At 49.3% G+C, this 27,607-nt stretch overlaps 3 protein-coding genes across 8 annotated transcripts in view; 1 reads left to right on the top strand and 2 right to left on the bottom strand.

Annotated features, from left to right (window-relative positions):
• Positions 1-39: 39 nt before the first annotated feature.
• Positions 40-16,592, bottom strand: SARS2 (seryl-tRNA synthetase 2, mitochondrial). Its single transcript, XM_007523972.3, has 16 exons — positions 16,300-16,592; positions 11,090-11,185; positions 9,441-9,470; positions 7,989-8,129; positions 7,828-7,882; positions 7,000-7,063; positions 6,632-6,737; positions 5,305-5,352; positions 4,989-5,097; positions 3,068-3,113; positions 2,890-2,977; positions 2,691-2,800; positions 1,074-1,167; positions 889-981; positions 745-810; positions 40-651 (listed from the first exon to the last, which is right to left on the bottom strand). Exons 1-16 carry the CDS (start codon positions 16,561-16,563, stop codon positions 508-510), a joined length of 1,554 nt encoding a protein of 517 aa, XP_007524034.1. The 5' UTR covers positions 16,564-16,592; the 3' UTR covers positions 40-507.
• A 129-nt stretch (positions 16,593-16,721) lies between these two features.
• Positions 16,722-19,333, top strand: MRPS12 (mitochondrial ribosomal protein S12). Of its 2 annotated transcripts, none has more exons than XM_016188515.2 (3): positions 16,722-16,819; positions 17,079-17,146; positions 18,704-19,333. In XM_016188515.2, the coding sequence occupies exons 2-3, from the start codon at positions 17,098-17,100 to the stop codon at positions 19,075-19,077; spliced, it is 423 nt and encodes a 140-aa protein (XP_016044001.1). In that variant the 5' UTR covers positions 16,722-16,819; positions 17,079-17,097; the 3' UTR covers positions 19,078-19,333. The 2 variants fall into 2 exon arrangements, with proteins under 2 accessions (XP_016044001.1, XP_016044002.1); XM_016188516.2 differs by having other exon boundaries at positions 16,732-16,815.
• LOC103114323 (F-box only protein 17) overlaps positions 18,283-27,607 on the bottom strand; it is a 40,017-nt gene continuing 30,692 nt past the window's right edge. For 2 of the 5 annotated variants that reach the window (XM_007523974.2, XM_060185897.1), the window contains 3 exons: positions 25,605-25,700; positions 24,090-24,225; positions 20,956-21,870 (listed from right to left, as the gene is read on the bottom strand). In XM_007523974.2, the coding sequence (XP_007524036.1) occupies positions 21,727-21,870; positions 24,090-24,225; positions 25,605-25,700 (376 nt within the window). In that variant the 3' untranslated portion in view covers positions 20,956-21,726. The other 3 variants (XM_060185899.1, XM_060185900.1, XM_060185901.1) reach the window with 3 other exon arrangements.

Here is a 27,607-nt window from a genome sequence, read left to right on the forward strand (position 1 = left end):
GTGAAGCAGTACAGCACTGAACTTGCAACCATGAGGTCCTGAGTTCAAGCTCATGTATTTATTTATCCTGGATAGAGGCAGAAATTGAGAAAGGGGAGACAGAAAAAGATAGACACTTGTAGCACTGCTTCACTGCTTGTGAAGCTTCCTCCCTGCAGGTGGGGACTGGGGGCTTGAGCCTGGGTCCCTGTGCCCTGTAATGTGTGCACTCTACCAGGTACATCATTTCCAGACCCAGGAAGGATTTTGCTCTGACCTCTGTTTATTAAGTGTCCTGCTGAGCCCTGAGGGAAGGAGGGATGGAAGGAAGGATGGAAGGAGGGAGGGAGGAGGTTCTGCGGCCCATCTCCATGTGAAAGGTCACTGACTGATTCTCAACAAGAGGGGGAAAGGGTAACTGGAATGCAGATGTCAAAACCAGCTCAAGAAGACAGGCTGCAGGGGTCCAGGGTTCCCTGAACTCCAAGAAGTGGCAACAACCATGGAGACCGCAGAAGGTGGGTTCTCTCAGCTTGAGGCAGGTGGGCCTGGGAGCCTGGGTTTCTGGGGCTGGTTGGGGCCGATGTAGCGGAGAGGCACGTGGCTGGGGGCTGTGATCCGCTCAGTGCCCACGTAGGGCTGGAGGGCAGGGGGCACGAGGACCGAGCCATCCTGGGGACAAACTGGGCTTGAGAATGCTGCCATCGCTGCCCCGGGCCTCTGCCTTCCTCCGGCCACTTTGGGTGAGACCCTTTGGCACCTCACCTGCTGCTGGTTGCTCTCCAGGAGGGCGATGAGGAGGCGGGGGATGGCACAGGCTGTTGCATTCACCTGGGAGAGGCACACTCAGAATCAGGTACTGGCCTAGTGCAGGGAGAGCTGGGGAGGGCTGGCGAGGGCTGGCCTCACCGTGTGGGCAAACTGCAGCTCCCCAGCCTCAGTCTGGAACATGATGTGCAGACGGCGGCTCTGGAAGTCAGTGCAGTTGGAAGCGCTGGTGACCTGGGTGTGTACGCGGGGTTGGGTGAGGGATCGGCTGGGGGGGGAGGCAGGAGGGCAGGTTCTCTCCTGTGCCCCTGGGGGGGGGGGCTCACCTCACCGTAGCTCCCGCGGCCTGGCATCCAGGCCTCAATGTCAAACTTGCGGTAGGCGGGGAGGCCTAGCTCCTGGGTGGGCATATCCAGGACCCTGCAGCCAAGGAGAAACAGTGAGAGATGAGGCTGATAGGAGAGGAAGCAGAGGAAGAGGGGGAGGAGGGAGAGCGGAGGACACAGAGGATATGGAAGAGAGGGCAATCAGTGCCAGCTGGTGGCACACCTGGTTAAGTACATGTAGTACCACACACAAGGACCTGGGTTCAAGCCCCCGGTCCTCACTTATAGGGGGGAAGCCTCACAAGCAGTGAAGCTGGTCTGCAGGTGTCTAATTCTCTGTCTTTTCCTCCATCTCAATTTCTCTCTGTTCTATCAAATTAAGTTTAAAAAACTGAATTAATTAAATAAAGAAGGGCCATCAAACGAGAGCAGAGAGTTGAAAGCAGCCTGGGAGGTGGCGCAATGGATAAGGTGCTGGGCTCTCAAGCATGAGGTCCTTAATTCAAATCCCTGGTATCATGTGTGCCAGTGGTGCGCCGCATCTCTCTCCTCCTGTCCCATCAATCAACCAATCAACCAACCAATCTTAAAAATAAAAAAGCTGTTGTACCCCTCCTATTCTATGGCCTTGTCAGTGTTTCCTTTTTATAAATAAATAAAAATAAATAAAAAATAAAAAATAAAAATAAAAAAAAATTAAAAAGCTGAGCTGATAGTGACTACAGGGAGGTGACATGGGGAGGATAGTGATGCAAGGAGCGGAAGGAAAGGAAACAGGACACGAGGCTGGGGTTCCAGGCTGTTCACCATGGGCATTAACAGCTTCTAGGATTATGGATTATGTAAAAACAACAGAAAAAAAACAAAAGCTAATTTATTTATTTATTGGATAGAGACAGAGAAATTGAGAGGGGAAGGAGAGACAGACACCTGCAGCACTGCTTCTTCACTGCTTCCAAAACTTTACTCTGAAGATGAGAACTGCAGGGCTTGAACCTGGTAATGTATGCTCAATTGGCTGTGCCATGGCCTGTCCCCGCATTCCTAACTTCTATAATAGCACCCCAGTTTTATTTACTTATTTTCCATTTTGTTGCCCTTATTTTTGCTGTTGTTGTTGTTACTGATGTCGTCATTGTTGGATAGGACAGAGAGAAAAGGAGAAAGAGGAGGGGAAGACAGAGGGGGGAGAGAAAGACAGACACCTGCAGACCTGCTTCACCGCCTGTGAAGCGACTCCCCTGCAGGTGGGGAGCCGGGGGCTCGAACCGGGATCCTTAAACAGGTCCTTGTGCTTTGCGCCACGTACACTTAACCTGCTGCGCTTCCGCCCAACTCCCGTTGTTTTGTTTTTTAATGAGTCACCCAGACAAGAAGCTTCCATTTCTTTCTCTCACGTGTGTGGTGATGGGTCTTACACATGCTCAATGTCACCACTCTAGGGCTTTTGTAACTTCAGAGATAGAAACAGAGAAAGGGAAGGAGAGACACTAGAGCACTAGAGCTTTCCATCCTTTTTCCTTTTTGCACAGAGATAAGCAGAGAGAGAGACCTTAGCATGGAACCAAGATGAGGGTTTCAAGATGGGGGGCTCCTGGTCAGCCCCACACCCCATACCGGAAGTGTAAGCCCAGCTCCGTCAGGATCTCCATCTGAAGGGATAGGAACTCTTCCAGCAGCTGTGAGCTCTGCTCCAGTCCAGGGCCTGTCACCCCAAACATCTCCACCTGGGGCAAGGCAGGGGACATGGGAGTCAGGGGATCTGGAGCTATTGGGGTGAGCCCCCATGTCGCACCCAGTCTCAAGCTAGGCCCACCTTCGTGAAGTGGTGCACCCGGTACAGGCCCCACGGCTCCTTGCCCGTGTGTGTCTCGGCCCGGTAGCAGGTACTGGAACAGACCATCCTGGGGGCAAGGGGAGCAGGAGAAGCAGGGTGAGGAAGCAGGGAGGCCATGTCACAGGGGGGCACAAGGTCTAAGAAAACTGGGTATCACCTGACAGGCAGGTCCTGGAAGGCCACTGAGTGGTCCATGAAGTAGCCTGGGGGCGGGGGAGAGGGGATAGTATAAGGGTAAACCAGTGCATCCATAGCCAAGACTTTGTGAGTATTAGAAAAGGTTATGTTTGGGAGTTGGGTGGTAGCACAGCGGGTTAAACGCATGTGGCGCAAAGCGCAAGGACCAGCATAAGGATCCCGGTTCAAGCCCCCGGCTTCCCACCTGCAGGGGAGTCGCTTCACAGGCAGTGAAACATTTCTCTCTGTCCTGTCCAACAATGACAACATCAATGAAAAACAACAAGGGCAAGAAAAGGGAAAATAAATATAAAAAATTAATTAATTAAAAATATATAAAATAAAAGGTTATGTTCTAAGACCCAGGGGATAGTACAGTTCCTGGAGCACCAGACTTGCATAGCATGAGGTCCTGAGGTCCATCCCTGGCACTGTCAGTGTTCCTCTGGTGTTTGTTCTCTCTCTCATATAAATAAATCAGGGCTGGATGATCTGGGAGGTGGCGCAGTGGATAAAGCATTGCACTCTCAAGTGTGAGGTCCTGAGTTCAATCCCCGGCAGCACATGTACCAAAGTGATGTTTGCTTCTGTCTCTCCTATCTTCTTCATGAATAAATAAATAAAATATTTCTAAAAATACATAAATCAGGGCCAGGGGCTGGGGAGACAACATGATGGTTCTGCAAAAGACTCTCATGTCTGAGGCTCCATGTTCCTAGGTTCAATCCTCAGCTCCACCATAAGCCAGAGCTGAGAGGTGCTCCGGTGCCTCTCTCTGTCATTAAATAAAATAAATCAGGGCCGGCAAGATAGCTTACCTGGCAGTGTGGCTGCTTTGTCATGTAGCTCATCTAGGTTTGAGCCCAGCCCCCTTGGTACTGGAGGAAGCTCCTAAGTTTGATGTCTATCCCTCTCTCCCCCGTCCCCTCCCCCAATCTGAAAAGGTCAGTTTGGAGCAATGAAGTCCTGATGACAAGAACAAACAAATATACCTTTTTAAGAGAATTTCTTTTGTGTTGCTTGATCAATGAGAAAGTGCGAGAGAGAGCACAACAAGAACTAGAGCATCACACTGACACATGTGATACTGGGATTCATACTTGGGACTTCAGGGCTGAGAGTCTAACACTTTGTCCACTGTGCCACCTCCTAGGCCACTTTTCTTTCTCATTCATATTCATTCATTCTCTCTCTCCCTCTCCCCACCCCCCCTTAGAAAAGAGGCTCTCCAGAGGCCAGGAGGTGGTGTACCCAGTAGTGCTCATATGTTACAATGCACAAGGACCCTGGTTCAAGCCCCTGGTCCCCACCTACAGGGGGGAAGCTTCACAAGCAATAACGAAGCAGTACTACAGGTGTCTTTCTTTTTTATTAAAAAAAAACACTTTAGGGCATTTATTATTATTATTATCTTTATAAAGACAGCTAGAAATCAAGAGGGAAGGGGGAGATAGAGAGGGAGAGACAGAGAGACACCTGCAGTCCTGCTTCACCACTTACAATGCTTTCCCCCTACAGGTGGGGACCGGGGGCTCGAACCTGGGTCCTTGTGCATTGTAACACGTGCGCTCAACCAGGTGCGCCAACACCCAGCCCTACAGGTGTCTTTTAACTCCCTGTTCCCTCTCAAGTCCTGTCTCTATCCAAAATAAATAAATAAAATGAAAGGAAAGAAGGTCGGAAGGAAGGAAAGGAGGGAGGGCATCTGCTCTGGTAGACACCAGAGCATGTGGCTGTGTCCTCCCTGTGCTGCAGTGCAGTGTGAACCATCTACACATCTGTATATGCTGCTTGTGGGCTGTCATCCCCCCACCCCTCAGAATATTCCAGTTGGTCCCTTTACAAGCTCTCTGGCTCCGGAGATGTCCCCAGTCCTTCTGCTGTCCCCAGGCAGGCCTCACCTGCAAGCCCCACCTCCGAAGTCCCAGCCAGATTGAGGTCTTCAAAGCGGGAGGGGTCAATGTTGTAAATCAGGGATGGGTTGGCATTAGGTGTGATCCCACAGCCTTCCTGGAGGAAGCAGTGGCCAGGTCACAGAGGTCAGGGGTCAAATACCCTGAACCTTACCCCCATTTACAATCACAACCCCCGCAGGCCCCCCCAAGAAAAAGACCTTCTGGAACCACCCTGGCCTTCTTTTTGTATCTGACAACCACCTCCCTCCACCTCCAGTCCAGTTCCAGGGGAGTCTCTTTAGGAAAAACAGGTCTCACTCACAAATACAGCTCCTCGGAGCAGGTCTGGCACCGTCATGGGGGTGAAGCCCTGTGAGGGGTGAGGGGGGGCACAGGTGAGAGCACAGATGGCCCCCACCAGGCCCCAGCTCAGGCCTGAATCAGGGTGGGTCTTTGTCATTCAAAGTCCATTCCACTTCAGAGGAGGTTCAGGAAGCCTGAGCAGTGGGTTTGAGGCTGGGGAAGGGGGGTTCCCAGGGACATTTTCTTCTGGTGTCATGGACTCCTCACTCAGATCACCCCACAGGGCAGCCACAGGTGGTATTTGGAAGGCTATATCTGGCCCCATCCTCCTCCTGCCTAAAGCCCTCTATGGCTCCCCAGTGCCCTACAAGAACTGAAATCTATCACTGGTGGCCAACTTCTCTAGTTTCAATAGCTCCTTCCTGGACATTCCTCTAACTACAAACAGGTGGTCAGGCACAGAGATTACAATACAGGCTCCTGAGACAGACACAGTGCCACTGGAGCACAACAGACTTGTCATGCCTGAGGTACCAGAGGTCTCAGGTTCAAATTCTGGCACCAGGGCACCGGGCAGTAGCACAGCTGGTTAAGTACACATGGTGCAAGGACCGGCATAAGGATCCCGGTTTGAGCCCCGGTTCCCCACCTGTAAGGGGTTGCTTCATGAGCGGTGAAGCAGGTCTGCAGCTGTCTATCTTTCTCTCATCCTCTCTGTCTTCCCCTTCTCTCTCAACTTCTCTTTGTCCTATCCAACAACAATGACAGCAAAAACAACAATAATAACGATAATAACAACAACCGCAACAAGAGAGAAAAAATAGCCTCCATGAGCAGTGGATTTGTAGAGCAAGCACCAAGCCCCAGCAATAAGCCTGGAGGCAAAAAAAAAAAAAAAAAAAAAAAATCCTGACACCACTATAAGCCAGAACTGAGTGGTGCTCTGGTTAAAAGAAAAACAGGGTGTCTGGGAAGTGGTACAGTGCATAAAACATTGGACGTGAGGTCCTGAGTTCCATCCCCAGTACCTCCTGTGCCAGTTATGCTCTAGTGTGTTCTCTCCCTTTCTATCTCTCCCTTCCCTTTTGATATCGGTCTCTAGCATATATATATATATATATATATATATTTTTTTTTTTTTTTTTTACACACACATACATACATAAGTGGGGACAACCACAGCACCTATCTCATCAAATTGCAGTATGAATTATATATGAATCAATTATCAATTATATATGAAAAAAGTGATTGGAGTAAAGGTTCCCCCCCCATCCCCACTTGGTGCTTCCAATGCCAGCTTCAAGGTTACCCCCTCCAGGCAGCCCCCTGGTCCCGGCTCATACCCGCTGGACAAGCTTGCTGAGTGTGAAGTTGACCAGGCCATGTTGCAAGAGAGCCCCAGCCCCGCGCAGGTAGTAGGAGCGGTGGCCTGACACGTGAGAGAGGCGCCTAGGAGACAGATGGGTGTAGACGTGGGCCAGGGCCAGTAAGGGGGTGAGGGGGACCCAGGTACCCCGGGGGCTGAGGCCCAGCTGCCAGGCGGGGCAGAGCATCAAACATTCATGCTGGGTGCGGTCCTGGCGCTCCTGTATCCTGTGCTGAACCAGGTGAGGTGAGCCGGCAGCCAGCTGTTGGGGCGGGGAGGGCTGGGGGCAGGGTGCTATTGTGTGTGTGGGGGGGTGTCAGGGGGTGGTAGAGGAAGGCTGCTCACTTTTGGCGGATGATGTCAAGCTTCTCTGCGATCTCCAGGTGGCCTCGGGGTTGGAAGGAGAAAGCTGGACGTGGACAGAAAACAACAGGGTCAGACAGGGTTGGATAGACAGCCAGGGGGCAGGGAGAAAGAGGACCAGGACAGAAACTAAGACAGAGAGGGAAGAAGATGGACACAGAGATGGGACCAGGAAGGAGAGCAGCACAGGCAGGTGGAACGAGGCAGAAAAGACTCGAAGAGTGGCCCGGGAGGTGGTGCAGTGGATAAAGAACTGGACTCTCAAGCATGTGGTCCTGTGTTCAATCCCTGGCATCACATGTGCCAGAGTAATGCTCTGATTCTCTCTCCCTTGTTAATAAACATCTTATTTTTTTATTATTATTTTTTAATCAAGAAGAACCATGGAGGGTAGACAGCATAATGGTTATGCAAACAAACTCTCATGCCGGAGACACCAGAGATCCCAGGTTCAATCCCCAGCACCACCAGAAGCCAGAGCTGGGCAGTACTCTGGAGAAATGAATAAAGGAGAGTCAAATGAACCAGGAAGAGAGAATGGAACACAAAGGAGAGGACCAGAGAGGTGAGGCACCCAAGGAGAACCTAGAGGAAAAACCCGAGGGAGGTAGGGAGCAAAGCAAGGGACCAGAGATAGACAGACAGACAGACACAAAGAGAAAGTCTGGCGAATGAGGGCCTATGCCCTGGTCTGCAGAGATAGGCAGAGCCCCCCTGAGGCAGAAAGAAAAACCACCTCCCATACCACCTAGGTCCCAGCAACTGTCCCAGTCACAAAGGTCCCCAACCTTAGCCTGGGGTGTGGCCCACCTGGCTTCTCTCCCACCACATGGAGCACGCGGGCCTGGCTCTCGTCCCCGGCGGGCTGCAGGGAGACAGCTGGCGTTACAGGGAAAGGGGTGGTATGTATATGTGTATTTGTGTGTGTGTTGGGGGGAAGCGGTCTTCCCCGAAGCCCACCCGGTGCTCACCACATCGGGGTGGGTCTGGTTGGGCAGCCTCAGCGCACACAGGTAAAACTGCTCCTCCAGCTGCATCTCTCTGGGGTACAGGAGCACAAGCTGCTTCCGGATCTCCCGGCCATGGGTCCGCAGACTCTGATACTGGGGGTCCTACGAGTGGCACAAGGAGAGTCAGTTTAAGGTTGTGAGTGGGGGGGGGGGCTCAATTAGTTTGACCTCACTCCTTCCTATCAGAATGCCTTTTTTTTTTTTTAAAGACTGTTTATTTTATTTGACAGGACAGAAATAAACTGAGAGGGGAAGGGCAAGAAAGAGGGAAGGAAGAAGTTTGACACCTGCAGCACTCCTTCAATGCTCATCAAACTTCCCCACCCCTGCAGGTGGGGGCCAAGGGCTTGAACCCGGGCCTTCCCTATGGGTTCTGCCCTGACTGGCCCAACATCTTGATCTCCTTTTGGGAATCTCCCCTCACCGTGTCCACAGGACCATACCTAAGGGTTATATACTGAAGCTGCCCATTCATTACCTTGGCTACTGTAGTTTAAAGACCAACACCTGGGAAGTCGGGCGGTAGTACAGCGGGTTAAGCGCACATGGTGCGAAGCACGCAGGGACCGGCATAAGGATCCTGGTTCAAGCCCCCGGCTCCCCACCTGTAGGGGAGTCGCTTCACAATCAGTGAAGCAGGTCTGCAGTGAAGCAGGTCTTATCTTTCTCTCCCTCTCCTCTCTCCATTTCTCTCTGTCCTATCTAACAATGACGACAACAATAATAATTACAACAACAATAAAAACAAGGGCAACAAAAGGGAAAATTAAAAATAATAATAATAATAATAAAGACCAACACCTGAAGGACCAGGCGGTGGGGTGCACCTGGTTAAGTGCACAGAGTACGAAGCACAAAACACCAGCTCAAGGATCTGGGTTTGAGCCCTTGCTCCTGACCTGAAGGGGGGATGCTTCACAAGTGGTAAAACAGGTCTGTAGGTGTCTCTCTCTCCACCCCCACACCCGTCCTATCCAGTAAAATAGAAATTTGGCTGCCAGGAGTAGTGTAGGCACCACTGAGCCCCAGCAATAACCCTGGGGGCAAAAAAAAAAAAAAAGGACGAGCAACTGACCCAAGAAGAACTCGGAGAATCAGCCCCAGGCCCACAGCAGGAGCTGCCAGGGAAGTGGTTCCCTCTGCACCCAACCTGCCTCCCTTTCTCCAAGGAGGAGAAAGCTGGTCTGAGAAGGAGGAGCAGAACCAAACGTGGAATGCTAAGACCTGGAGCCAGCTGTGCCAGAAGCCAGCATTTTTAGGTTTTGTGAACTAGTAGAACCGGGTTGTCTTTTCTCCCTTGCCTTAATCCTGTTTGAGCTGTGTTCTTTGCTACCTACAATGGAGGAATCATGACTGAGCTAGTCTCCTTGATGACCTCCAACCCTGGGGACAGAATATTAGCACCCCAAGTACCTGTTTCACTTGATTGCTGTCCTGGTTTACCTGGTAGAGATGAAAGAAAAAGGTGTTAGGTTGATGAGGTCAGAGGTGGGAAGGGGGGAGGGGTGTGATGGGAAGAAATAGGAGTGAAAACCCTAACAAGAGCCAGGGAATCCAAATTCCTTGCTCTGCAGGCCCTGATGGGGGTCTTTCCTCCAACCTGCCTCCATTTGTTTATTTATTATCGGTTAGACAGAAATTGACAGGGGAGGGAGAGATAGGGAAAGAGACAGAGAGCCCTACTTCACCACTTATGAAGCTTTCCCCCTGCAGGTGGGAACCAGGGGCTTGAACCTGGGTCCTTGTGCACTGTAATGCGAACAAGGTGTGCCACCACCTGGCCCCCTGTGCCTCTGTTTATCAATTAAGCTGGGAAGGGTCAAGATGGCAGACCAGCAATCACTCTTGTAGCTGTTTTGTTTTTTTTTTGTCCACTGATTTATTTCTGTCTTTGCTGGGGCTTCACTGACCCCAGGTTGACTTTTTCAGATAGAGACAGAGGGAGAGAGGGAAAGCTTTCCAGTGCAATGGAAGCTGGGCTCAAACCTACAGGACACAGCAGGTCCTCTCCTGGGTAAGCTCTCTCACTGCCCCTGCAGTTCTCTTTATTATTATTTATTTATTTTACCAGAGCACTACTCAGCTCTAGCTTGTGGTGGCGCTGGGGACTGAAACTAGGACTTTGGTGCCACAGGCATGAGAGTCTTTTGCAGAACCATCAGGCTGTCTCTCTCGGCTCCTCCTGCAGCTCCATTGATTGAGAGGTGCCTCCTGCCTTGCTCTACGCCCACCAAAGTGATTTCAATTTTGAGAAAAACAAAGCTTGCAGAGATGAAGTCCATGAGCATGTATTTAGGGCCTTTGGCCTTCTGGAACTTTCTGTGCTTCTGAGCAGCAGAGGGAGTCTGACCGATTCATGTCTGACTGCTGAGAGTCTACTAGCTGTGTGTCCTTGAGTCAATCTCTTCCCCTCTCTGAGTCTTAGTATCCCCAACCTGTGAAATGGGTTGCTGCCATATTCTCCCCAGCAAGGCTGGCACCCAGCTTCTCTAAGAAGATGAGCTGGGGGGTGGGGGGAGGAGGCGGGGGGGTGGGCAATGGTGCACCCAGTTAAGCACACATAGTATAAAGTGGTTTGAGCCCCCACGCCCCACCTGCAGGGGCCCGCTTCACAAGAGGTGAAGCAGGTCTACAGGTGTCTACCTTTTACTCTTCCTCTTTATTTCCCCCTCCCAATTTCTCTCTGTCCTATCCAATAAAACAGAAGAAAAAAAAAAATGGCTACCAGGAATGGTGGATTCAAGTGCCAGCATAGAGCCCCAGTGATAACCTTGTGACAAAAAAAAAAAAAGGAAGATGAGCTGGCACTGGTGAACACTGTGTTCCCAAGTTACATTATCACTGACCGGGGCCTGGACTGATGGAAGGGGGGCAGAAGGTTCACCGGCGATGGAATGTGTGTTGCAAGGTGCCCTGGAGCCAAGTAGTGAACAGACGCTGTGCCTGGTGGAATCCCTCTCTGTTACCCCCTGGTTGTGAGACTCAGGCACTTCACTGTGATATCCTGCAGCCAGTGACACCCCAGCCTGACATCCTCCCAAACCTGAATCCCACACACTCACCATTAGGGCCTGCACGGCCTCTGCCACAGCTCCTTTCTCCTCCTCCAGGACCCGGATCTGCTCCCTCAGCTGCCTCAGCTCCTGCCATGATGAGATCTGGAGGGTGGACACAGGGACAAAGATGTGAGGCAGCCACTGTCCCCTGCCCCTTCTCCTCACTTGGCCACCAAGTGAGATAAAGACCTCTCACTGCCCCTGAGTAGCCATTCTCCCTCTGCTTCCCTGCAGTTCTGTGTGAAGCTGGGCACTTGGCTACCCAGAATTCAGACAGTTTTTCCACCTCTCTTTGAGCCAGAGGGCAACATCCTTGGGCTGGCAAGATGGTTCACCCAGTAGTGTGCTGCTCTGCTACATTTTCATATCTTGATATGCTCACTCTTTTATTATTATTAACTTTATTTATTGAATAGAAACAACCAGAAATTGAGAGAGAAGGGGTTGATAGAGAGAAAGAGACAGACACCTGCAGCACGGCTTCATCTCTCGCAAAGCTCTCCCCCTGCAGGTGGGGACCAGGGACTTGTGCACTGTAACATGTGTGCTCAAAACCAGGTGTGTCACTGCCCGGCCCCTATGCTCATTCTTGAAAGGAGACTTCAGTATAGCATTTAGCTTTTGGAAAATGCGTGCAAAGTGAAAGCAGGGTCGGGGTTGGGTGGTGGTGCACCTGGTTGAGCGCACACATGGTACAACGCACAAGGACTCGAGTTGAAGCCCCCGGTCCCCACCTGCAGGGGGAAAGCTTTGTAAGTGATGAAGCAGGGCTGCAGGTGTCTCTCTATCTCCCCCACCCCTCTCAATTTCTCTCTGTCTCTATCCAACAATAAATAAATAAATATATTAAAAATATTGAAAAAAAAGTGAAAGCAGGGTCTATATCTTCCAATGGTCAGAGCCCTTAAATGGTGTCTTAAGCTCCATTTCCAACAGCACACATGTTAAAATAATGCTCTGCTTCTTTCTCATAAATAAAGCTTTAAAAGATAAAATAAATTTAGGATTTCTGAACCAAATCTCTAAAATCTGTGAAAGGTAAACAAAGTTATCATTGTAAAATTCCTATTATTTGTTCATTTTAATTTTTTGTGTGCATTTCTTAATATTTATTTATTTATTCATTCCCTTTTTACTGCCCTTGTTGTGTTCATTTTAATTTTTTATTTATTTTCCCTTTTGTTGCCCTTGTCATAGTTATTATTGTTGTTGTTACTGATGTCGTTGTTGTTGTATAGGACAGAGAGAAATGGAGAGAAGAGGGGAAGACTGAGAGAGAGAGAAAGACAGACACCTGCAGACCTGCTTCACCGCCTGTGAAACGACTCCCCTGCAGGTGGGGAGCCGGGGCCTCGAACCGGGACCCTTACTCCGGTCCTTGCACTTCGCGCCACCTGTGTTTAACCCACTACACTACCGCCAGACTCCCTGTGTTCATTTTAATTTTAAACATATATTTAATTTTATTTTTCCCAGAGCACTGCTCAGCTCTGGCTTATGGTGGTACTGGGGACTGAACCTGGAACTTTAGAGCCTCAGGGCATGAAAGTCTTTTTCATAACTATTATACTATCTCCCCTGACACTTTTTTTTTTTTTAAGACAGAGATAAAGAATAAGGTAGACCACAATTTCCTTCAGTGTGATGGAGGCCAGTCAGTTTTATTTATTTTATTTATGTTTGTTTGTTTCTTCCCAGAGCACTGCTCAACTCTGGCTTATTATGGTAGAGCTAGGGATTGAACCTAAAACCTTAAAGCCTCAGGCATGAACGGTATATTTTGTATAACCATTATGCTATTTCCCTGGTCCTAGTTCAATTTTAAAGCTTTATTTATTTACTAGTGGGGGGAAGGAGAGAACCAGAATATCACTCTGGTACATTCGATGCTGGGGGTCAAATTTGGGACCTATGCTTGAGAACCCAACATTCTAGTCACCATGCCACCCCCAGGGCCTCTACTGTAACTGTTTTTAAGAGTCCAGTTTAGTGACACTGAGTACATTATACTATTGTGCTACTCTAACCACTATTTATCTCCAGAACTTTCTCATCTCCCCAAACTGAAACTCTGTCCTTATTAAACAATAACTCCCTTATTTCCCCTCTCCCCCCCACCCCCAGCCCTGGCAACCACCACTCAACTGTGTCTCTATGAATTTGACTAGTCTTGATGCTTCATTAAGAGGAAACCATATACCCCAAACTGAGCATTCTCCCAGCCTGATAGCTGAATGATTTGATTATTTGCCTAGCTTTACCCTGCCATACCCTACAATGACTGCCTTCTCAAGAATTTCTGTGACAATAGCAGTGAAAGGGGCTAGGCAGTGGTGTATGTGGTTGAGCACACAGGCTACCATGTACATGGACCTGGGTTCAAGTCCCCTATCCCCACCTGCAGGGGGGAAGTTTCATGAATGGTGAAGCAGGGCTGCCGGTGTCTCTATCTCCCTTTCCTCTCTGAATTTCTGTCAAAAAAAAATCAGTAAAATTGATCTCACACTTGGAAACGCACACACACACACACACACACACACACACACACACACACACCTTGTCTTTCTCTGTGTCTGGTTTACTTCAATTAGCCTAGTGTTCTCAAGCTTCATTCATATTTTAGTTTCCTTCCTTTCTAAGGCTGAATAAAATTCCACTGTACATATAGCCCAGATATGATCATTCATCAATAGACACGAGTTGCTTTCATGTGTCGCTGGCTCTTGTGAACAATGCTGCAATTAGCATGAGGTAAACAAATATCTATGCAAGTCCCTGCCTTCAGTGTGGCTGAATCTGCACTCAACAGTAACAGGAAAATTGCTGGATCCTATTGTGGTTGTTCTGTGTTTGAGAGATTGGTCATACTTTTTTTTTTTATTATTTTATTTATTTATTCCCTTTTGTTGCCCTTTTTTTTTATTGTTGTTGTTATTGATGTCATTGTTGTTGAATAGGACAGAGAGAAATGAAGAGAGGAGGGGAAGACAGAGAGAGGGACAGAAAGAGAGACACCTGCAGACCTGCTTCACCACCTGTGAAGCAACTCCCCTGCAGGTGGGGAGCCAGGGGCTTGAACTGGGATCCTTATGCCGGTCCTTGCCCTTAACCCACTGTGCTACTGCCCGACTCCCAACTTTTTTTTTTTTTAAGTAACTTTTCCAACTCTTAATTTCTCTTGTGGGGAAAAAAAAAATGTGAAAAATAATGGTACTCGTCAGGTCAGAGAGATAACACAGTGGTTAATCAATACTTTCATATCTTGCTTGACATTCCCAGGGTTCAGTCCCCAATCACAGGCCAGAAATGAGCAGTGCTCTGGTTAAAAAAATATCAGTAAGGTGTGTTGCACTAAAGTAAAAGACTTTGGGATGGGGGGCAAGGCTCTGGTCCTGGTACATGATGGCAGAGGAGGACCTACTGGGGATTAAATTGTTGTGTGGAAAACTGAGGGGGGGACAGGTGGTAAAGCAGTGAGTTAAGCGTACATGGTGCAAAGGACCGTAATAAAGATCCTGGTTCGAGTCCCCGGCTCCCCACCTGCAGGGGGATCGCTTCACAGGCGGTAAAGCAGGACTGCAGGTGACTATTTTTCTCTCCCCCATCTTGATTTCTCTCTGTCCTATCCAACAACAGCTATAACAACAATAACAATAACAACAAAGGTGGCAACAAAATGGGAAAAAACGGTCTCCAGGAGCAGTGGATTTGTAGTGCAGGCATTGAGCCCCAGCAATAATCCTGGAGGCAAAAAAACAAACAAAAAACCCCAAAAAAAACTGAGAAATGTTACACATGTACAACTATTGTATTTTACTGTTGACTGTAAACCATTAATCCCCCAATAAAGAAACTATATATATATATATATATATATATATATATATATATATATATGTGAGAGGGGGCTGGGCAGTTTCATACCTGGTTAAGTACACACAATACAATGCACAAGGACCTGCTTTCAAGCCCTGGGTCCTCACTTGCAGGGGGCAAGCTTCACTAGCAGTGGGGCAGTACTGTGGTTATCTCTCTTTCTCTCTCCCTATCTCCCCCTTCCCTCTTGATTTCTGTCTCTAGCCAGTAAATTTTTTTTTTTTTTTTTTAAGAATAATGACATTTATTGGGTTGTTGGGAAACTTAAATGAAGCTATATGTGGAAAACACTGAGAACAAGGTGGTGGGCTGGGGAAATGTCATAATGGTTATGTAAAAAATTTTAGTGCCTGAAGCTTCAAGGTCCCAGGTTCGATCCTCATCACCAACATAAGCTAGTACTGATGAGCACTGTTCTGGTCTCGTGTGTGAACTCTCATAAAACACAAAAACAAACAAACAAAAAACCAAGGTGGTAAGGGAACCAGGAGCAGGAGGGATGGGAGCATGTGAGGTCCCCAGTAAGGTCTGAAAATATGGTATTGGGAGTCGGGCTGTAGCGCAGCGGGCTAAGCGCAGGTGGCGCAAAGCACAAGGACCGGCATAAGGACCCCGGTTCGAGCCCCGGCTCCCCACCTGCAGGGGAGTCGCTTCACAGGCGGTGAAGCAGGTCTGCAGGTGTCTATCTTTCTCTCCTCCTCTCTGTCTTCCCCTCCTCTCTCCATTTCTCTCTGTCCTATCCAACAACGACAACAACAATAATAACTACAACAATAAAACAAGGGCAAAAGGGAATAAATAAATAAAATAAATATTAAAAAAAAGAAAATATGGTATTAATGGTCCCCTAGAATGTAGTATTAAGTAAGTACTAGTTCTTATTATCTTTCATCACCTTACTCTCAACACATGGAATTTAGGGAGCTCTCAGAATACCTGCTCCATTCATTAAGACCACCCGATTTATCTGCCTGCTACATGTGTGTAGTGGGCGCAAGACTCTACCTCTCACCCTCCAATGGCAAGAGAGAGTCCTCTCTCTATATCACATCCCTGTCCCCAGTTTCCTTTGTGGCCTTAGGTAAGCTTGGCATAAATGGGAAACACAGAGGACACTGGCACACAGTGAACTTCCAGTGCAGATACCCAATCTGTTTTACGGAGTAGGTGCTTGCTGAATGTCGATAGAGAGCAGAGGATAACTGGTACTCGTGGGAGCTCAACACAACGCTAGCTAAACTTGCCAAGGAATGAAAAATCCCCGAGAAGCCTGCCCCTTGCTGGTGAGTATCTTGTAAGCCCACTAGAGCCCCTGCCACGAACAGCGCACGCGCACTCACGATCCCCTGCAGGTCGTCCGGCCGCAGCTCCCCCTTGCGGAGCTCCAGGGCGCGCGCGACTTCTTCGGGGCATGCGCACAGACGCTCCATGTCCAACTGAGGGAGCGCGCTGTAGCCCTCGCGCGCGTGCTCGTACAGAAGGTTCCGGCGTCGTCTTTCCGTAGCGAAGCTTCTTGGGCTCTGGTTGTAGATGCAACCTTTCCGAAACCGGAGCCCCTGGCCAGCCAACAAAGGCCGCAAGCGCCGCGCTATGGATGCAGCCATCTTGGACCGAAGACACGGAGTCCCACACCCTTGCTCCCGCCCACTCCGTTTCTCGACCAATTGGAAGGCTCTTATTCCTCGCGCCTCAAAATAACAGTTCTATGGGAAATGTTGACCGTGATTGACTGTGTCTTTTGTGCAATCGTTGTCTGTGTCCCGCCCCTTCAGATTTAGAATCAGCCAATCCTTGTCGGGATAACCCCCCGGAAGCGATTGGCCGCAGGTTTCAGCGTGTCTGCGGACCCTTGCTGGGTCGGTAAGGTCATTGGTCTCCAAGCCTCCCCTTCCCCTTGCCTCACTTTCCTTTTTCTATTTGCGGGCAAGAGCCTACTGAGAACAGGCTGAATTTACGAAAAGGCAGCCTGTTAGTAGCGAGAAAGTGTGGTCAGACTTGCAGAACAAATTCCTTCGACTTCACTAGAAGGCGTCGAGGCCGGGTTGGGGAGAGTGTAGACTTTGGCCCGCTGGGGCATCTTTCTTTTCCCCTTCTCTCTGACTCTTATCCCCTCACACAGGGGCGCTGCGGGCGGCAGGATGTCCTGGTCCGGCCTCCTCCGTGGCCTCAGCACGTCCCTGAGTTATGGTAAGTGTGGCCCTTGCCCTGGACATGGCGTTGCTCGGGAGCAGCCCCGAGGGAACGAGGCATTTTAATCAGGGGTGGTGACACGCTGGGACTTGGCGATCTCGGGCTGCAAGGACAAGACGCACATAGTTACATTGAGGGCTAACTCTGGGTCCAGTAAGTACCAGGAATTTGGGTCAAATACTGATTTCTTCAACTTTGCTTTTTGAATACTTCCCTGGAGGAGACAGACAAACAAGGCATTGTAGCCATTCATTCATTCGTTGATCACTTACTTTCCAAGAATTTAGTTTGTACTAGGCACTAAGAAGGACGTTCATTTATGAACTTAACTCCTATAAACATCTAACACATGTGTTGGCCTGAGAGGTGGCTTAACCTTGGACTGCGAGGCCCTAAGTTTGGTCTTCTGCATCCCTTATGCTGAGCTCTGGACAGCCTGTCTATCTCTGTTTGCAGACAGGCCGGCTGAACCCTGCCTGAGGAGTCTGGGCTGGCTTGACAGGCAATCTTATGGTCCGGTTACAGATTGTTCTGCAGGGCGATTTGTTTATAGTGCCTTCATACAGGCAGGACTTATAAGCTTAAGGAAAAATCACGCGGGAAGAATTTCTAAGGATGTCTCTTTTCTGAGAATAATGATGTAACTTGAAAAGGAAAAATGGACATCCATTTGTGGAGTTTCCTTCCAACCCATGTACCGTGCTCCCATGTGGTGCTGGGGCTCAGATCCAGTGTCTTATGCATGGTGAGGTCTGAGCGCACCATCCAGTGAGCTGCCTCCCAGTTCCATGACTTTTGCTTTGACACTGAGGAAAGGTATGTGTCACAGCTTAGATGTCCACTGGCTCCCTCTGCAGATGAGGGGCCAGCTGGTGAGGGCAGGACCTTCTGTCCCAGGTAGATGCAGTAGAGGAGGGGGCAAAGAGTGGACTGTGGCCAGTTTTGAAGATACAGCAGAGCCTTCTCAAGTGAGTTGGAAGTGTGATGGGAGGAGTGACACCTCCCAAAATGCCCCTTGCAATCACTGTGGGTGAGGCATAAGTGAGTGTAGGAAGGATTCGTAGAACAGTAAGTAGTCTGTACAGTGTGAACTTTTTTCTTTTTCTTTATAGAGACACATTGAGAGGGAGAAAGACCATCAGCACTGCTTCACCATTCATGAAGCTTCCTTCCTGCAGATGGGGGTCTTAACAGTATTCAGAGGGCTGGAGAGATAGCATAATGGTTATGCAAAAAGCCTTTCATTCTTGAGGCACCAGAGGTCCCAGGTTCAGTCTCCAGCACCAATTTAATCCAGAGCTGAGCAGAGCAGAGGAGCAGCATTCAAGTAAATATCTTCCTTGTAAACTGTATGAATCTATGTAAAAATGCTCAAAACTAGACCTCACACTTGGTAGTTGCTCAAGACGCCGTTGCCCATTCTCTCTTGGCTGTGCCCCTACATGTAAACAAATGTATCCTTGTGAAGGGCTTGGAACAACACCTAGAATGTCAGAATTGAGTCACTCACTGGATAACTATTTCCATTTCACTTTCCTGGTCGTTTCTCCCCAGGCCTAGCTCTGGTCCCCCGCCTGGCTCCCTGGGCCACCCGTCCCATGGCCACCCTGAACCAGATTCATCGCAAGGGACCCAAGAAGCCTGAGCATAAGCGTCTGGGCCCCACAGACGGCCGGCCACAGCTGAAGGGGGTGATTCTACGCACCTTCATCCGTAAGCCCAAGAAGCCTAACTCCGCCAACCGCAAGTGCTGCCGAGTGCGGCTCAGCAACGGCCGGGAAGCTGTCTGCTTTATTCCCGGCGAGGGCCACAGCCTACAGGAGCACCACGTCGTGCTGGTGCAGGGAGGCCGCACCCAGGACCTGCCTGGTGTCAAGCTCACTGTCGTGCGGGGCAAGTATGACTGTGGCCATGTGCAGAAGAAGTGACTGCTGGCTTCTGCCAGTGTCCTGAGGATGTGGTTCCAGCTCTGCAGAGCTACTGGGTTAAAATCCTGGCTCCAACTCTTTCATCAGGGTCAAAAGCCCACAGGAATCCTGAGAGTGAACTAGAAAAGGTATCCCAGGCTTCCCTCAAGTAAGAGACACCTCTCTGCTAGGACTGGACACTGTACTGCCCTCCGCTGGAGTGGGAGAGCAGCTGCAATAAACACAGATCCTCGGGGTTGTAATGTGACCCTCTTTACACTGTATTCCCTCTCTATGTTGCCTTGGCCACTGATATTACCATTAGGGCTCAGTTTCCCCTGACACAAAATAACTCTACTTGCAATAGTAACCTCTTTGGCTATTTTGATTAGGTTTGATGAGACAGTCCATGTGTGTACAGGCCCCACAGGCCTCATATACTGTGTGTGTGTGTGTGTGTGTGTGTGTGTGTGTGTGTTTTAATGTTTTATTACTGGATAGAGACAGAAATTGAGAGGGGATGGAAAAATAGAGTGGAAGAGACAAGACACCTGCAGCCCTACTTCACCAGTAGTGAAACTTTCCACCATACAGGTGGGGACTGGGGGCTTGAACCTGGGTCCTTGTGAGCTGTAATGTGAGCGCTTAACCAGGTGTGTCACTGTCTGGCTCCTTGGTTTGGTTTTTTAGAGGCAGGCAGAGAGAGAGAGAGACCACAACACTGAAGCTTCTTTCAGTACAGTGTGGGCTGCTCAAACCCTGGTCAAGTACCTGTGAGCAGTGCACTATCCAAGTGAGCTATTGTGTTGGCTCTTCTCTTCCCTGTCTACTTTTCAGCTCTGGAGTTCAAGTTCCCCTTCCTGGCAATTAAGGGACCAAAGAACAGAAAGTCTTGGCCCTCAAGCTTCCACTGCACAGAGGCAATAAATGTAATATTGGTGACCGATGGTATTAATAAAAGGATTAAACTTGGGATTGTTCTCTACAAGGGAGCTGCTCTTCTCCACAGCTCTCAGACTCACGTGTACCCACCTCTGCCTCTTATTTTTCTCTGACTCTGGGCTGATTTGCCCCTCCTCTAGGAGCCTTCCCCTCCACCCCCCACCCCCCATTATTTACTTATTTTTATCAGAGCATTGCTCAACTCTGGTTTATGGTGGTCCAGAATATTGAACCTAGGACTCTGGAGCCTCAGGTGTGAGAGTTTTCATATACCATTATGCTATCCCCAGCCCCCATTTCCTCCTATTTGTAAATGGCACTGAGAGTAACAGTGATCACATGGTGTTACACTTTGTTTCTTTAGCAGCAGCAGAGTGGGAGAGACCATAGTACTGAAGCTTCCTTCAGTGTGGTGGGGACTGGACTTGGGCTTGAGCTTGGGTAGCCCACATGGCAAAGCAGCAGGCTATCCAAGCGAGCTATTTTGCTGGCCCAGCCACGTTAGATTTTAAGATATGAAAATTGCTTGTAACTCTTTTTATTAGTAGTTTTGACTTGACCAGCACACTGCTTAGTTCTGGCTTATGGTGGTGCTGGGAACTGAACCTGGGACCTAGAAATCTTGGCTGTGAAAGCCATTTGCATAGGCATTATGCTGTCTCCCCAGCCCCTGGAAACTATAGCATTTGGGCCCTGAAGCTCGACTGGTCCTGCTGTCCCTGCTTACTGGCCAGGTCATTTAAACTCCTCGACTCCCTGGTGTCAGTTACAGTGTCTACCCAGGAGCGGTTGGAAGAACCACTTCAGATCTGCATGGGAGTCCTTCTGGCTATCCCTTGTTGCCTGTCTTTGAAGCCCAGTACTTCCCACACCCCCTGAAGGTGAGGATTGAAAACATCCCTAGAGGTGTTTTAGGACCAAACCAGTGCATCCATGAGTCATAGATAAGAGTCCCCATCACACATTTAGCACCAGTTTTATTGAGCTAGTTTGGTGGCTACGCTCAGTGAGGGAGGCACTGAGGGGCAGGAGAGCTGCCCTCATGCCCTCAGCCTGCTCTATCCCTGTGCACATGGGCTTGAATGTGCAGAGAGGACAGTGTCACCCCAAAGGAGGTGGCTGTGGGGGGACACATTGTGGGCTCAGCCACCGCCTGCTTTTAGAAACAATGAAAGGAACAGCATCAGTCTGGCCCAAAAAAGCTAATGGATGATACCAGTGTAGGTCTCATGACTTCCTCTTGGGGAAATCCTGGAAACTCCCCAAACACCAGACCTGCTTTCCTTTGATGTTCCACCCCTGTGGTTCCCCTGGAGGGGACATGCAGACTGTTCCAGACTGTGCAGCTTTGCCTTCCACCAGAAAGCCAGGTTTCCCCTTCATCTCATGCTTAGTCTGCCAGTGACATGTGTGTGAGAAGGTGGTCTGCCAGCAAAATGAATGCTTCCTGGTTATGTTGACCCCTTACACACACACACACACACACACACACACACACACACACACACCCTGGAAGCTGACGACAAAATGTCTGGATCCCTTGCTTGTCACATAGCATGAGGACCACCATGCTGAAGTAGCAGCAGGATGAATGGGAGACATGACCACCCAGAACAGGCCACATGGGCCCCTCGCTATCCGTGGGGCCTCCTCTGATGCCCCAAAGCCACCCTGGATCGATGATGGCTGGCAGATGGCAGTTCATCCTGGAAGACTGCATGGCTCTGGCTAGGACACACGGATCCTGACCTTCACACTGGAGTGGGTCACCAGAGCACCGTAGTGTCCCACCCAAGAGCGTGTGTCTCTTCCATACTGCTCAAAAGACACATAGCGGATGCCCTTGCCAAAGTTGGTGAAGACATGGGAGACCTGTGTGGGGAGGGAGAGTGAGAGCATGAGAACCATAGGCTCTTCCACAGAACCCAGTTGGCACCAGGCCCTGCTCCAGGTGCTGGGGTTACAGCAGTGAAGAAAATAACAAATAGATCCTAGATCTTGCCTGGGTGAAAGAGACACTTAGGGGTTTTAGCTACTGAAGACAGATGGGCGAGCCACAGAAGGTATTCCGCGGGTATTCAGTAGTCCTAGGGGGAGGGGACACTGGCCCAGTGGACCTGGAGGAAAAGGATCCCAGGGGAATGGTCAGTGAAAAGGCACTGAGGTGGGAGTGTGTCTGCAGCAAAGTTATGGGTGGGGGAAGAAATAGGAGAGGGTGAGGGGGTTGGGCGGTGGTGCACCACAAGCAGTGAAGCAGGTCTGCAGGTGTCTATCTCTCCCTCTTATCTCCCCATCAATTTCTCTATCCTATCCAATAAAAAATTAGGAGAAAAAAAAATAGGAGAGGGTGAAGGATGCAATGGAGATTGTGTAGCTCTGCATAGCTTTTTAAGTGTATTCATTAACGAGAGAGCCAAAGCACCCCTTTGGCACATGCCATGTTTATGAGAGCACCGCTCAGCTCTGGTTTATGATGGTGCTAGGGATTGAACCTGGGACCTTTAGTGCCATAGGGAGGAAAGTCTTTTTGTATAACCACTATGCTATCTCCCCATTCCCCTGTAGTCTTTTTTTTTTTTTTTAAACTGAGATCGCATTCACCTAACAAAAAAATAATAACCTCTGTATAATTCAATGGCTTTTAGTGAACTTGCAATGTTATGCAGCTGTCACCACTAATTCTGGAACAGGCTCATCAGCCCCAAGGAAAAAACTTGATATCCATTAACTATCACTTCCAGTTCCTCCTTCTCCGCATCCCTAGCAACCACAAAACCTGCGCTTTGTGTCTATGGTGTTGCCTACCCTGGACAAGGTGCTTACATGCAGTCATGATTTAATGTGGCCTGGCCGATCAGCATGTTCCCAGGGTATGTCAATGGTGCAGCCTATACACTTCATTCCTTTCTGTTGCACATGATAAGACTTTATTATTATTATTGCCTCCAGGGTTATTGCTAGGACACGGTGCCAGCACTACAAATCCAAGATGGTACTGTGGACCACCTCCCGTCTTTTTTTTTATTGGATAGGACAGAGAGAAATTGAGAAGGGAGGGGAAGATAGGGAAAGAGAAAGACACCTGCAGACCTGTTTTGGTGCTTGTGAAGCATCCCCCTGCAGGTGGGGGAGCCAGGGCCTCAAAAGCAGGTCCTTGTACTTAGCTATGTAAGCTTAACTCCCTAAGATTACACGTTTTATGTAGAGAGGTAGCCAAGGGAGACTGAGCTGACATGCCTTTCTGGATGCTAACTGCTTATTGGGTGATGGTAGATGGGAGGAGCTCAGGAGTGGAAGCAAAGCCTCCTAAAAGGCCATTTTGAGCTGCTGTGGAGGTGGCTCAGTGGAGAAGGTGTTGGACTCTCAAGCATCAGGTCCCGAGTTCAATCACTGGCACCACACATGCCAGAGAGATGCTGGTTTTCTCTCCTCAAATAAATAAATCTTCAGAGTTGAGATAGCATAGTAGGTTGTACAAAAAGACTCATGCCTCGGGTTCTCAGATCCCAGGTTCAATCCCCAGCACCACCATAAGCCAGAGCTGAGCAGTGCTCTGGTGTCTCACCACTCCCCCCATTTTTCTTACTAAAATATTAATAAAAATAGGAAATCTTCAAACAGGTTGATTAGAAAAGGTTACTTTGATAACTGAGCTGAGTGATAATGACAGCCTCAGCTTGGGAGCCAAATCCATTGCTTCTGGCAGCCATCTTTTCCCACTTTTTGTTGTTACTGTTGGATAGGACAGAGAGAATTGAGAGGGGGAGGAAAACAGAGGGAGAGAGAAAGTGACCCTCTGCAGGTGGGGAGCCAGGGGCTCAAACCACATGGTTTTATAAGCACCTCGTGCAGTGTCCAGCACACAGCACATGCTCAGGGAATGCATGTCAAGCAGGTAGGCTTGTGCTCATGAATTGAGTTCGTAAGTAAAACCCGGTGCCAAGCCTGCAGTGTAATAAAGGCTCAGTGATTGTCAGCAGTTGTGCTAGAGACTCAGCGGGGAGGAGGGTTGAGATCTCAAGCTGAGCCTGTGAGAGGTTGGGTGTCCCCGACTTTGAGCAGGCAGGGTGGGCAAGGAGGTCTGAACCCACCTGTCTGCAGCCTCTCTCAGTCCACTGAAGGACCGGGTTGGGTGACGCTGAGAACTTGACCACTTCGTTTTCGTACGTGTCCAGGAGGCGGACCCGGAGCCGGTAGATGCAGCCACAGTTCTTCCGGGCACCCCACCTGCCAGGTGGTGGTGGTCCTTGATGTCTCTTGTCACCCACCCAGATCTCTGGGTCAGAAGGAAGGGGGCTGAGTGCTCAGTCTCCCTGCCCTTTTGAAGGGCAAATGGAGAGAAACTAGGGCTTTGGATGGGGGAGAAGTCTGGGTGTGCCTGCCTGATGCCAGAGTCTGGGGAAGGAGGCAAGGAGCTCTTGAGGCTGGTTTTACATTTTGGGTCAGATGTGTGTGTGTGTGTGTGGGGGGGGTATGGTGCTCTGGGGAGGAACCACAGTGGGAACCTGTGTATATCTGGGTAGGAGCCAGGACCCTAGGGAAGGAACCAGCATATTTCAAGAAGGAATCTGGTTGCTCTAGAAAGGTGGGTAAAAAAAAAAGTTATGATGCATTTTTGCCTAGGAAAACACAGGACTGGGCAATGGTGTACCTAGTTGAGTGTACACATTACAGGTCTGTAAGGTCCTGGGTTCAAGTCCCCAGCCCCCACCTTCAGGGGGACTTCTCCCTCTTCCCCTCTCAATTTCTGTTCAGGGGGCAAGGCTGGGGAGATATCATAATGGTTCTGTAGAAGACTTTCATGCTTGAGGCTCCAAGGTCCCAGATTCAACCTCCAGCACCACCGTAAGCCAAAGCTGAGCAGTGCTCTGATTAAAAAAAAAAGGGGGGGGAGGGGCAGGCGGTAGTGCAGCAAGTTAAGTGCACACGGCGCAATGTGCAAGGACCACCATAAGGATCCAGTTTGAGCTACCGGCTCCCCACCTGCCGGGTGGAGGGTCACTTCACAAGTGGTGAAGCAGGTCTGCAGGTGTCTATCTCTCCCCCCTCTGTCTTCCCCTTCTCTCTCGATTTCTCTCTGTTCTATCCAACAGCAACGACAGCAATAACAATGATAAAACAACAAGGACAACAAAGGGAAAAAAAACAGCCGCTAGGAGCAGCGGATTCGTAGTGCAGGCATCAAGCCCCAGTGATAACCTTGGAGGCAAAAAAAAAAAAAAAAAAGGTGGGGATGGAGGTGGGGCTGTGTGCAGTCTCTGAAACCAGTCAGCACCCTCACCCCAGCCCTACCTCCTCTGGCCTCAGTTGTCAAGGGATAATGAACCAAAACTCTCTTGAGGTGTCCACAAGAGATGAAGGGTGAATTACTGGTAAAGGGGAGGAACACTTTGCTTCAGATCAAGACAAGTCAGCTGGGGTGATGGGCAGACTGGAGGCCCTGGCCGTGGGGACAGGAAAGCCACGCTCCTCCTCCCTCAGCATTACTAGGAAGGGGCACATACTGGCTACCCCCCTGGGGCTCATGGGGTGTGAAATACACCTCTGCTATAGAGCCACTGTGCCCGCTGCTGGTGCTCCCAGGGCAGGCCCCAATCTTCACTCACCAGTCGGTCACACAGATCTCGATCTGGGCACTGTCCAGCAGCTCCTGCCACACCCCCTCCATCACCAAGTCCACCAGCTGCCTCTTGAAGCACCATCTGGGAAAGGGAGATTTGGGGAGGGCATGAGACCCAGAGTTTGGAGCCCTACCACATGGGAGCACCACCGCACCAGAGGAAACTCTGTGGATGGTGGAGCAGTTCTATAATGACCTCTCTTCCCCTTTCCCTTTTTGTAAAATAAAAGAATGAAAAAGTCAGTCTTGGAACCTGTGGAATCACTCATGCATGAGGCCCCTGGTGCTACAAGCAAAAAGTAATGGTGGGGGCTGGGGGGGGGTGGGGAGAAACTGGTGAGGCAGCAAAAAGACTTTTTCATGTGAGTCTGAGGCACCAAAGGCCTCAGGTTCAATACTCCAGTACGACCATAAGCCAGAGCTGAGCAGTCTTCAGTGTTCTGGTAAAACAAACAGCCCAAATTTCAGCTCCACCACTTACTAGGTGTTGTTACCCTCTGTGATAGTTTCCTATGGGTTACTGGGAAAAGTCATGATGCATTTTTGCCTAGAAAAACACAGGGAAAAAAATGACACGACTTTTTTGACAATCCATTATAAAATTTATTTAGGCAGTGTCAGCCTTGAGCAGGTGCAATACTGCCACTTAGGCTTCCCTTCCTCAAGCTTATGTCCTCATTCAGCATTTCTTTCTTTTTAAATTTTAATAGTTTATTTATTTATTTGGGTAGAAACAGAGATAAATCAAGAGGGGAGTGGGGAGACAGACAGGGAGAGAGACAGACACCTGCAGTCCTGCTTCACTGCTTGTGAAGCTTTCCTCCTATAGGTGGGGGCCGGGGGCTTGAACCTGAGTCCTTATGCACTGTAGCATGTGCACTCAACCAGGTGCACCACCACCTGGCCCCCAGCTTTTCCTTCTTTCTACCTTTCTTCCCTCCTCCTTCCTTTGCTTTGTTTTGTTTAAAGATTTAGTTTTTGAGAGTGAGAGAGACAAAGAATGAGAGAGACCAGCATACCACTCAGTTCCTGTTTATGGCAGTGCTGGGGATTGAACCTGAGACCTATGAGGTCTCAAGCATGCACATTCAGTGTTCTAACATGTTGAACTATCTCCCTAGCTCCAATTTTCTCATTCTTTAATTGAGTGAGACAAAGAGGGAGAGACTCAATATCAGCTCCACCATCCATGGAGCTCCCCTGGTGCTGTCATATGGTACTGGGGTTCAAACCTGGGGTCTCCCACCTAGTAAGGCAAGTGCTCTACTAGGTGGGCTTTCAGCAACAGTTTCCTATTAAGAAGAGGAGGTAAAAAGAGTATGTATGTCAGGGAGGTTTCCAGAATTAAAAGTGACATAAAGAAGTAAAGTAGGCCCTGGGAGTTGGGCAGTGGAGCATTGGGTTAAACACACATAATACTAAGTGCAAGGACCTGTGCAAGGATCCCCATTCGAGTCCCTGGCTCCCCACATGCAGTGGGTAGCTTCACAAGCAGAAAAGCAGGGTGCAGGTGTCTATCTTTCTCTCCCTCCTCTCTTTCTCCTAGTACTTTCTCAATTTCTCTCTGTCCTATCCAATAAAATGGGGGAAAAGATGGCTACCAGGAGCAGTGGATTCATAGTGCTGGCACCAAGTCCCAGCAATAACCCTAGAGAAAAAAAAGAAAAGAAAGAAAAAGTAGGCCCTCTAAATGCTTTCTTTTCATGTGTGTATGTGTGTGTTATTTTACTGTCTATGTGTTTAATGTCTTCCTCATTCTAAAATGCAAATGTAAAAAGAGCATGTTCTGGGTGGAGATACATAGCATAATGGTTAAGCAAAGACACTCTCATGCCAGAGGCTTCAAAATCCCAGGTTCAATCCCCCCATACTACCATCAGCCAGAGCTGAGCAATGCTCTGGTTATTAAAGAAATAAAAAATGAATAAAATGTTTGTTTGTTTTTTTTAAAGAGAAATTAAAAAAGAAAAATACATGATGTCTAGCAGA

This window comes from Erinaceus europaeus, chromosome 2 (assembly GCF_950295315.1).
Source record: "Erinaceus europaeus chromosome 2, mEriEur2.1, whole genome shotgun sequence".
NCBI lineage: Eukaryota > Metazoa > Chordata > Mammalia > Eulipotyphla > Erinaceidae > Erinaceus > Erinaceus europaeus.